Source organism: Triplophysa rosa, linkage group LG15 (assembly GCF_024868665.1).
Source record: "Triplophysa rosa linkage group LG15, Trosa_1v2, whole genome shotgun sequence".
Lineage (NCBI taxonomy): Eukaryota > Metazoa > Chordata > Actinopteri > Cypriniformes > Nemacheilidae > Triplophysa > Triplophysa rosa.
In genome coordinates this window covers 5,696,126-5,708,493 of record NC_079904.1, presented here as the reverse complement: position 1 = coordinate 5,708,493, position 12,368 = coordinate 5,696,126, and the positions used below count along the sequence as shown (strand labels likewise).

At 38.9% G+C, this 12,368-nt stretch overlaps 1 protein-coding gene across 1 annotated transcript in view; it reads left to right on the top strand.

Annotated features, from left to right (window-relative positions):
• The window catches only part of vta1 (vesicle (multivesicular body) trafficking 1), a 29,488-nt gene extending 18,403 nt beyond the window's left edge, over positions 1 to 11,085 (top strand). The window contains exons 6-8 of the mRNA XM_057353432.1: positions 4,223 to 4,405; positions 5,674 to 5,751; positions 10,390 to 11,085. Coding sequence (XP_057209415.1) covers positions 4,223 to 4,405; positions 5,674 to 5,751; positions 10,390 to 10,535 — 407 coding nt within the window. The 3' untranslated portion in view covers positions 10,536 to 11,085. The remainder of the gene's footprint in view (positions 1 to 4,222; positions 4,406 to 5,673; positions 5,752 to 10,389) is intronic.
• Positions 11,086 to 12,368: the final 1,283 nt, after the last annotated feature.

The following is a 12,368-nucleotide window of genomic DNA, read 5'->3' as shown; positions in this document are numbered from 1 at the left end:
AACACACAAATAAACGGTGGTGCCTTCAAAGCTCATTACTTTGTTTGGTTGTTTACAATCTGATCTTAGTAAATTGGAATAGGCTCGGGGTAATGGATTCGTTCTGTATCGAGTTATGCTCATAAGGCCAGCATTAGTCAACATTTGGATTTGCACGTTTGGAAAAGAAAATACCATTTCATCCTCTTAAAGAGAGTGTTTACACAACGGCAATACTAAAGCGCTTTTCTCCTTAAAGCCTTGTTTAAATCGATGATCACCACACAGAACATGACTGTAGCGTATGGCCAGGATATTTAGTTGCGTTTCTGGAGGGTTTAGATGTAACCATAATGAAACACACCTGTACCAACTTATCCAGGCCTTTAGGATTAGTGGGAAATTATAGACAGGTGTGTGAGAGCATGGTTGGATCTAAAGAAAAATAATTGAATAACACTGGCACAGAATAAAGTCCTTCACTGTATAAAGCAGAATGTGAAAATGGGACACTATGAGTCAAGAACTTCTTCAAGAAGGCCTTTTGCTGGTAGTCACTAAAATATGACCCTTCTGTTTAATAATACGACTATTTTAGCCTGATATCATTATGAAGAGCCTTTAGCGATAATGTGAGTGTTAGGATAAAGACTAATGCATTTGAGAAGATTCCTTATGTTGAAAGTGAAAGATCGTCCTGATGTAACTGCAGATGGGGTGCAGTTAGATCACTCTCCCCTACACATCTGCTGGGCGTGCTGCTTTTGACCTGACCTGCTCATGTCAGAGATGAAGTCATGTGTGCACTCAGCCGTTGGGACGTAGACACATGCAAAGTATGTTTCTGTAGTGTGTGATATACTTGCATAATATTGCCTGTATCATTTGTTCAGAACCTAAATCAAAGTTGTTTTATAATTAACTGCTGTCGGTAAGTGCCGTTGCTTCATGTAGTAATGATATGTAATGGTATTTTTTATCTTGCTTTACGTCTCGCAGCTGGGCCCCTCTTGTTAATGGGTGACCTCATGTTTGGTTATTCCCACTGATGTGCTGCATTGCCAGAAGAAAACTGATATCATTCTTTGTGCCTTGATGTGCTTAAGCACCTAATGTCTCTTTCGTTATGTCTGTCAAACAGCATTTTCCTCGGAGGTCCTTTTGAGGAAATAATATGCTAGGATGTTTATATGCTGTGTAACTAGCACAAGACCCTATTTAAGACTTGCATAAGGACAAGTTCTGTTGCAAGATCCCTCTGACAATTAGAAAGTTTAGTTCTTATTCCAACCAGCACGCCAAGACAACACAGCCAAAACTTGGCTCCTGTGGAGGTTGTAATAAGCATAATTGATTTCTGTTTTTTTCCAAAGCCACTCTTTCCCACCAACAAAGTAAATTACAGCTCACCAAGTGGTGTTTACGTGGGTGTTTTTTTTTCTTTTGGAATAATGAATGATCATGTGGGAATAGCCTCTGCTATGTTAAGAACCATCCGAGCGTTATTGTCTCCGCTCTGTATGGGTTTGGCTTTCCCACTTACAGGGATATATGCATGAGAGGCAAGCCGCAGGATATGGGAAAAGGAGTTTTTGAGGGGAAAGAGAACAAATCTTTAACAATTGTTTCAGTTAGCATACCTGTATTATTCCTCATGTACAATAATGCAGTAGCTGTTAGTTTCCTGGACTATGCTTCACGCTCATGCCTTGACTCAATGGAAAGTTTTTTGGCTTGTGTAGGAATAGGGTCAAATAGAAATGAGCTCGGGTGTCGGTACAAGTACGGCTTGGAAAAAATGACACTTAAGTTAGCAAACTGCACGATATACACATGCTGAGATCATTGTCTAAATGACTTTTCTTCAGTAGTAAGTGAAGGATTCCACCATTTCAATTGGGCTGTGTTAACTTGACCATGGGTATATACATAAATTACCATGGGTAGCCTGATTTGAATGACTTTAACAGTAATGAACAGTTATGATGTTGTGTGTTAATCGTATATACAGTACAGTACATTGGTGTCTCTGTAGCTCTACAGAGCTCTAAGTTTAACTCTCATGGAAAACATACTGATTGTAATGTTTATCTTGAATGCACTATGAGCTGCTTTAGACAAAAGTGTCTGCCAAGTGAATAATTGTAATTGCAGATTACATGTGTATTGGATTTCATTTTACAGTAAAGCCATTGTGTAGTATGGCTGTGTGCAAAAGTAATTTGTACACCTAATAATAAAGCACTTCATAAAGTTCCTTTTATAATGGTCATTTTTTAATGGTCATTAATAAACCAAATGTTTTGGGGTTTCGTTTCTGCCCTTAAATTGTCTCCCAGCTATTGCTGTATTTCCTCAGACGTATCATGCCATGCTTCATACTTGTTATAAACTCTATGCGGTGCCAGATGACATGACTGCAATATTCCAAGCATCTTGCATACTAAAACAATTCCATCTGTTCACAATTGATCCATTCCCTCCCTGCCACTAATTAGCTCGGAATACATGATTTTTGTGTAATGTAGGTCACAATAATATGGCCAATAGGCGAGTCTCAGGTTGTGCACACCCATAGCAACGTCTAATAATTCTCCTCAGCTATTCCCACAGATCAATAATAAATACAGAGCTGTATTGGCTCGGAGCTCCTCTTAAGCCTCGTGTTGACTTTTGCTTATCCATATAGTGCTAGAGCCAGTGCGGACTCTCTTTCTATTGCACACCTGCTTAAAAACAAAAGCCTTTGGATAATTCTCATCTGTGAAAACTTTAATGGAGTTTTAAAGTCAGTTAAAGCAATCGACCTTCCCGGATATAACTGGTTGGGGAGGTGCACAGGTGCAGTGCATGCAGTACATTTTCATCATCACTTCAAAAAAATGCATGATATATTCAGCCTGCTTTCAGGATACTCTCAAGATGGCCGGTGTGTATTGATCATTAGTCCTAAGAACAGAAGAGATGGCTTTTTGTGTTGGTATCAATGGTACTCGCAACCTCCCTCTATCTTGTCTATAGTCATGCCTGGGCACAGTTTTCAGTCCGACTGTTTTTAGAGACCCAGCCTGTGGTCTTTAGGGAGTCTACCCCATTCCTGTTTCACAATTCCTCATCTGCCTTCATTCCCAGAGGGAAGCTCTCCAGGATCAGCCAGGAATTCCCCGGATCTGTCGCAGATCAAGCCCCTCGGCACAGAAACCATACGATGGCCATATTTTCATAAGCACCTAATGTTTGTATGACTTGCCCCACCCTTATTATTTCTCTGAGGATTATGAAAATAAACCCCCTGACACAAGGCTGGGAATGGAAAAACACCAAAAAGGTTTAAATCGACAGATTTTGGAAATGTGTTTTTCATTTGCTTCATTTATTCGTTCCTAGCAAAGGAATGTTATAAGTTTTACCTTGTTATTAAATGTTGCTGATGTAGGCAAATATATACGGTGCTAACCTCTGAACCGTGTGTTTAAGTGTAATACAATATTTTTGCAAAATAGAATCTGCTCATGGGTTTCAGAAACGCATTATGAATGTGGGATTGTCGTAATATCTTGAATGGAAGAACTCAGCCACAGTTTCTTGGAATTCCCAGCTCCTTTCTTCGCTCTCCGCTTATTTTATGTCTTTATTTATTTATGTTCGTCACTCATTTTGGGGTGTCTTAGGGTTGAGCTTGCAATTGATTGAAATTGGTTCCATGTAATAACTGCTTTCACCAACTTATTCCAGGGTTTTGAGGCAAAGCATAGCACTGGAATGAGATGTCAAATCAAATAAATCTAAAATGTCACTAGATGTTTGAACATTCCACATTTCAAAATGTTACAATAGGTTTTATACAGTTTAGTGCTTTGTTTCCTTTGCCTCAAGCATCTCCTTGACAACAGAAAGTTGTCCGGGTACATCTAGATTTATGGAACTTCATCGGTAGTAAGTTCCATGATCTGTTTGCATGGTTCAGTGAAAGTGTTTGTGTGAACATAGGTGTCCTTTCACCACTGGGTAGGGTAAATTGAGAAATCAGAGAAGCTTGATTGTTGATGGCAACAGTCTGTTCGGAGCTTCTTCAGTTGTAAGAAAATGATTTGGTCATGACCATAGTAATGGCTGTAGGATGTAAATCCTCTTATAAATCGATGAACTTCATGTTCTATCATATTTATAAAGCAAATGATCATGTGAAGAATGAGCGTAAAGCTGTTTGAATCAACATTTGTGCTTTTTTTAAATTTCTTAGATGATGAATTTGGCGCAGAGTGTGGTGGCCCATCACAATCTCCTCAGGGTCCATCCCATTCCCAGCCTTCTTTCCATGGCCATCCAACAAACCAACCCTCAGCATCCAACTTCAGTAACATTCAGATACCCCCAGGGTCACACGCCCCAGCCAATACACCTGCAGAGATTCCTCCTCCAGAAGGTAAGCAAGCAGCACATCTAAGTCCACCTGATGTTTAGTTAAATGTCCAGTGTATGAAATTTAGCGGATTGCAACTCCACCCCTCCCTTTCAAAGCACTAGGTTGGCTGACACAGAACTAAGATGTTTTCGCTTCTTTGCCGAAGGAGATAACGTATTTACGAAACAGTTTGTCTGTTTAGGGCTACTGTAGAAACAACATGGTGAATTCCATGTAAGGGGACTTGCGGTGTATGTAGATAGAAATAGCTCATTCTAAGGTATTAAAAACATAACGCTTTATGTAAGGTTTTTATACACCTCTGAAGATAGTTATGTATATTATATTGAATTTCTGTCAATCTCAAAAAAATTACTCATTGGACCTTTTTGTGTGCAGTTGCCATGCATTCAGTGAATGATTTACAAATTCTTCATTTGTTTGAACAGCAGCTAAATATAGTTGAGCGAGTCACTTAAAGGCGGGGTAACCGATTTCCGAATTACGCTTTAGACAACTGAGTCAGGCCGAGTACCAAAACAACCTTGTAGCCAATCAGCAGTAAGGTGCACAGGACGGACAGCGCTGACGAAAGCGAAAGATGGGGGTAGGGATGTGTTTGTTTTGGTGATTTGAACATCAATAACGGCTAAGAGAAATCAGACACCCCGCCTTTAAACGCACTCTCCATTGTCATTCATAACAATCCAAATCCCTCAACACAAATGTACAGGTTAATCAGTACTTCTGGGAGGGCTGGGGCAGAGCTGTTGTGTGTTTGGATCTATATTTCCTCCTTAGGTTTCCTGTTTCCCAGCTCTACCTTTAAAAGAACAGAAAGGCAGGCTCAACATCCCCATGAGGGGCGCATTTCCCATGGTGACTGTCCCTAGTGATTAGTGTCTCAGCTTCCAGGCATGGTGAAAATGACTAATCCATACCACTGCATCCCAGAGGTGCAGTCATTTAAATTGATCAGAGACCTCACTTTAAACCTGGCAAACGTACTGGGTATCATTGCATCCTTCCCTGCTGTTGTGCTTGACAGCTTGTTGAAGGAACAGTTCTTCAAAAATGAAAATTCTATCATTTACTTGCCCCTTTTGCTTCTTGGAAAGACCATGCTCAGAGTTGCTGGGCACATCTGAATGTAAATCTTTAGCAATCCAAAATAAATAGATTTGTTAGTTCATCCATTTCAGTATCCTATCAACAGTCATACAGTATGCAGATGTAAAAGTGCATCCACAGTTATGAGCTAATGGACTTTTTTCTCTGTTTTGGAACAGCACAGCCCGTCAAACCAGTGCCTGTTCCACGTGCCATGCCAGTGGTTGATCCTTCGCTCCTCAACAATACCCAGGAAGGTAACAGCTGCTGTGAAGCCCTTTCTCCTCTCAAATGCAAACACACCCTTTTCCTACTTTTTGACAAAGATAAAACCACTTTTCATTGATATGCTGAGACTTTTTAGCTCTTATGGCCAGAGGTGAAAAGACATTCGAGTAATAAATGAAGGCCTTATGAGAAGCAGATTCAATGTTTTCCACAGCGAGTGGGAAAAGAACCGCCACAGACGAAGCTTCAGGTCTCAAAATAAAAATTCAGTGCAAAATAATGTCATTGGAATGAACTTTTAATAAGAATTCATGCAGTTTGTGTGTGGAGCTAGTGTTGGCATTCGGTTTGCCAGTTAAATAATCTGTCTACTAAGTGAGGTCATGATACACAATAATAGTGTCTATTATTATGCTGATTGCTCTAAATTGGAATGGTTAAGTCAGGTCTGCAAAACCAAATGACTCCAGTTACAATTCTGAGATAGAAAAGTTGCTTTTCCAGCCCTTCCAGACTTGTATACATTGAAAACAATGTTTCTACTGATTTCTTTTTGGTTTTTAAAAGTCTGTCTGCAGTCATGGCCAGTGCACATATGAAGGGAAATAGGGAAAACAATGCATAAATATAGCAATAAACATTAATTTAACAAATTAAATATTTCAAATTTCTTTAGGCACATACCAAAAAACATCACATAGATAAAACGATGGCATTGTCTCACTTCAAATTGCTTATTCAAGCATCCTCCTAAGCCAGACATCAAGGGTCTTCGATGACAGCAAATCAGCCATGACATTGTCTAATAGGTTTGAAGAATAAAAGGCGGCTGTGTAAGACAGTAATTGGGATGTGTCACATGCCTTGAAGGTGAGATGATTTATGGCGGATGTCAACCCTGAGTACTGCAAAGTCTGAAGGTGTTTAAAGCTAAGTGAAGCCTTAAATAGTTTAACTGATACAGTGATAAGATTTTATAAGATGAGACGTAAGTGATTTTGTGTCACGCTTTATGGAGTCAATAAGGCTTTGTTCAGAAAAGATCAACAAAAATCATGTTTTTTTTGTCTACTGATCAGCACCTTCAGTTTGCCATTCTCTCTTTCATCAATGAAAGCTGCTTGGCTCATAACATTACGGTAGCCACCAATACACTGAAAATAAACTACAAACCCGATTCCAAAAAAGTTGGGACACTGTACAAATTGTGAATAAAAAAGGAATGCAATAATTTACGAATCTCATAAACTTATATTTTATTAACAATAGAATATAGATAACATATCAAATGTTGAAAGTGAGACATTTTGAAATGTCATGCCAAATATTGGCTCATTTTGGATTTCATGAGAGCTACACATTCCAAAAAAGTTGGGACAGGTAGCAATAAGAGGCCGGAAAAGTTAAATGTACATATAAGGAACAGCTGGAGGACCAATTTGCAACTTATTAGGTCAATTGGCAACATGATTGGGTATAAAAAGAGCCTCTCAGAGTGGCAGTGTCTCTCAGAAGTCAAGATGGGCAGAGGATCACCAATTCCCCCAATGCTGCGGCGAAAAATAGTGGAGCAATATCAGAAAGGAGTTTCTCAGAGAAAAATTGCAAAGAGTTTGAAGTTATCATCATCTACAGTGCATAATATCATCCAAAGATTCAGAGAATCTGGAACAATCTCTGTGCGTAAGGGTCAAGGCCGGAAAACCATACTGGAGGCCCGTGATCTTCGGGCCCTTAGACGGCACTGCATCACATACAGGAATGCTACTGTAATGGAAATCACAACATGGGCTCAGGAATACTTCCAGAAAACATTGTCGGTGAACACAATCCACCGTGCCATTCGCCGTTGCCGGCTAAAACTCTATAGGTCAAAAAAGAAGCCATATCTACACATGATCCAGAAGCGCAGGCGTTTTCTCTGGGCCAAGGCTCATTTAAAATGGACTGTGGCAAAGTGGAAAACTGTTCTGTGGTCAGACGAATCAAAATGTGAAGTTCTTTTTGGAAAACTGGGACGCCATGTCATCCGGACTAAAGAGGACAAGGACAACCCAAGTTGTTATCAGCGCTCAGTTCAGAAGCCTGCATCTCTGATGGTATGGGGTTGCATGAGTGCGTGTGGCATGGGCAGCTTACACATCTGGAAAGGCACCATCAATGCTGAAAGGTATATCCAAGTTCTAGAACAACATATGCTCCCATCCAGACGTCGTCTCTTTCAGGGAAGACCTTGCATTTTCCAACATGACAATGCCAGACCACATACTGCATCAATTACAACATCATGGCTGCGTAGAAGAAGGATCCGGGTACTGAAATGGCCAGCCTGCAGTCCAGATCTTTCACCCATAGAAAACATTTGGCGCATCATAAAGAGGAAGATGTGACAAAGAAGACCTAAGACAGTCGAGCAACTAGAAGCCTGTATTAGACAAGAATGGGACAACATTCCTATTCCTAAACTTGAGCAACTTGTCTCCTCAGTCCCCAGACGTTTGCAGACTGTTATAAAAAGAAGAGGGGATGCCACACAGTGGTAAACATGGCCTTGTCCCAACTTTTTTGAGATGTGTTGATGCCATGAAATTTAAAATCAACTTATTTTTCCCTTAAAATGATACATTCTCTCAGTTTAAACATTTGATATGTCATCTATGTTGTATTCTGAATAAAATATTGAAATTTGAAACTTCCACATCATTGCATTCTGTTTTTATTCACAATTTGTACAGTGTCCCAACTTTTTTGGAATCGGGTTTGTACACTGTCTGAACAAATCAATCAGATTTCCTTATTTAGGAAAAACAAGGTCTGTGCTGTGAAGAGAAAGCTTAAAATAACTACAATAGGTTAAAACCAAACCAAATTTATCGTTAAAACTAGAGCTCAAATTTCAAATTTTTGCTTTAATCCATTTATTAATTATGTCAAACCGGCAATGCTATTGGGTTTTAATTTATAGTAATTTAGGAGTCCAAAATTAGTAGTCCTTATGCTTTACTTTTGTTTTAATGAGTAGACAAATACGCTTTGAATTGATTAAATCCCTATTTTTCTTAGATATTAGTTATGATTAAGCAAGCAAGTTTAGCAACTCCAGGTCATTCATATGCCTAAGAGATAACAGTTCTACAGTAAACAGTAACAAACCTGTTCTTAAATACAACTAGTACCAAGGTAGAGCACATTACCACAGTCTAACTGGGAAATACATCTTAATTATCCAACAAAATTCCTTTGTCACACGGCCAACAGCAGCAATAAAGTGATAGTTTACCTAAAAATGAAAATACTGTCAAGACAGAATTTCTTTTTTTGAAGAAAGTTAGTAACCGAACAGCACTGGCCCCCATTCACTTCTATTGTTTGGACACAAAACCGATGCAAGTGAATGGGAGACAGTTAACAACATTCTTCAAAATATCCTCTTTTGTGTTCTGCGGAAGGAAGTCATACAGGTTTGAAATGACAAGAGGTGAGTAAATGATGACAGAATTTTTATATTTGGGTGAACTATCACTTTAATGTATAACTTAATGACATTTATCATCCTATGAATAAATAACTGCCATTTCTGCCGTGCTGCACCATCCAAAGAATCATTGATTTATGTCATTGATCTACTTAATTAGAACTTATTTTTTATCTTACATACACAGTTATGTGGATAGTATTGATCCAAGGATGACATCAGCCAAAATGCATCTTCAGCTCCAACTCTCATCTTTCTGCAGCTGTAATGAAACAACCATAGAAACTAAGAACCAAAGTTGTTACATTACCAGGATCCACTTGTTGAAATGTTCAAGACAGCTCTGTGGTTAAAGCCCTCTGTGCATATATTAGCTAAATTATGTAAGCAATGCCATTGACTAAGGCAAAGAAAGCATTATGGTTAAATATTAATTGTGGAGGAGATGTGATCCAGAGGTCTTCTTTCGTTCCCAGAAATGATATACCTAAAGTGTTTTGAAAGCTCAGAGTGTCTTGGTGGTCGTCTCTGTCCAGGTCATTAGTGTGCTCCCACATTATGGATTCAACTCAAACTGTCACTCAAAGTGTCGTTGTGAGAGCCAGCAGAGTTTACACTGTGGTAAAGACATTCATGGACTATAATGTTTCAAATGCCTACTGGCAAATGCCTGAATTTAAATGTTCATAAAGTAGCTCAACCTCAGCTCACCCTATAATTTAGTGTGCTGGTGAGACATGTATGTATCATGTGGGTACGTTCCTTTTTTCTTATTTTTCCTTGGGAATCGATAAAATGCTTAATACTAAAAGCAGAAAGATAATCATACTGTAAAATGTGTTTTGCACTGTGTCATTAATAGAACCATTTTGGCATTTTTAACACATTTTGAGCATTTTAGCATCCACTATGTCACACATAGTCGCTATGAGACACATGCTTTTCTAATATGAATATAGTGTTCGATTACAGTTAGCAATGCTAATGTACATATGTACAATAATATGATGCGTTTCATAATCATAATAATAGCACGTATATCTTATTTTCCTGCTTTGTGATAAAGAAAAATTGTGAAACTGTGAACTTTACAGCTGTGTCAAACTCCAAATGTTCTCTTTTGAAAATGGTTCTAGTTTGCATTTTTCTAATAAAATTTTCTCATTTTTATGCAAACTTTTGTGTCATACAGGTGACGTGCGGCTTACACCAGAGGACTTTACCCGAGCACAGAAATACTGTAAATACGCAGGCAGCGCACTGCAGTACGAGGATGTGGGCACTGCCGTCCAGAATCTGCAGAAGGCCCTTAAGCTACTAACCACTGGCAAAGAATGAGACCATTGTGTGTACCCCCAAAGCCACTTTATCAGCGATCTGGCCCGCTGGAACTGAAAAAGGGCCATTTCCCCATAACCTCAGCTGTTTCAAAAAGAGACACTCCACAGCACACTCCCACATCACTCAATACAACATCTGTTTTTGTCATATCGCATGTCAATAGATGCTCATTACTAGACTGGTGAGATGAAGATACCAAAAAATCAGAGAAAAATCAGGTGCATGTGAAAGACCCTTTCAAATTCTGAAGAGTGCATACATATTCATGGTTTGGGGTATTTTTAAATGTTCCTTTTTCTGACTTAAACAGGTTTGGTTAGACATGCATGGGTATAGGTGCACGTCTACGGATATCTCAGAAAGAACAACTCTTGTATCTCACCTCAAACATGAGCGTTATGCAGAGACGCATATTTTTCCCCTTTGCTACTTTCACTGTCTTTGTATTATGGCTCGGGTGGAAGGATTCCAGTTAGTTTATATATTAACACCACTCTTTGCCGTTAGCTAGGATTGTAATCAACAATAAATATTTTTTGTTCTGTTATCATGTGCTGTGCATGGTGTTCTTTATAGTAATTCTCACAATAATTAACAGTATCACAGGATTGAATTGCTTTTTGGTTTTGCGTCTTATTAAATGGAGTCATTGCTCCTCTGCAGCATCATGAAAACAACAAGCGTTTCTCACTGTACTTAAAACCTTCAAATGAAGGAGGATTAGCATGGTGTTAACATTTGTCCTCTGTGCTAACAACCTTAAACAAATCACCGTCATTTGAAACCAAATCAATTGGACACATCTAATGTACCCTGTTTAGGCTTTCAATCGCCGTAAATTCTTGATTTATTCCATGTCTTGGATTCAGGAACTATTGATTAACATTACAGATTAAGTTATTAAATTGTGAGTGTTTTTTGCAAAACTGACTGAACTAATGCAGAAAATTGGATGTGTAGCCACTTTAATAATAATATGCTCTGTGATATGGGACATTTTGTCTATAGCCCAACTGGCCATATTTATAACCATGGTGTGAATGAAGAAGTTGGTCCGGTCATTCTGCATAAAGTAATCGGGAAGCAATTCACTACAATAGTTAGTTCCTGTTGTTTTCTGCTCAACTTGCGTTTCTCGCGAATGACTTGGCAGCTTAATGGTCAATGTTTTTCGTCATCGCTTGCCGTTGCCCTGAAGTGTAGTAGAAAGGGCATTGCACTTATCTGTAGGCAGACGATGATATCACTTCATGCATCTGCATTTGCCTGAATCTTTTCCTCCCTTATTGTGAATGCAAATGAATATCACCTGGTATTTTCCATCCGACACTTAGTCTTGGTGTGACACTAGGTGGGTGTTTTTATTGGGTGTAGTAAATATACGAAGTAATGCTTCAGCCGTCATGTGGTTCACAGATAAAATCCATCTAGGACTACAGTTTGAAAATAGATTTTAAGAGTTTATAATGTACCCTTCATGTGTTGGCACTACCCACACCATGCTGTAATCTACAGGTTTTATAAGCTGCTGGTTATGATTAAACTTGATCATGTATTTTATTACATATTGAGCTGAATAAACGAGTACTTTTTACGAACAGCATACGTTTGGATTCCAAACTTGGCTTTGAAATTGTTTTGCATTTACAATCCTCAGCCAAGTTCCTGCGTCGTGGTGATAAAGCGTGTCATTTTGCCTTTAAATCTCAGCGCTGAACATAAAGGCAGATATAAATGTCATTAGGCTATAATAAATGTCTGTGTTGTTGCGTAACCGGGTCCTCGTACAGTTTTACACACCCACAATACATCAAGACCTAACAGTAAATG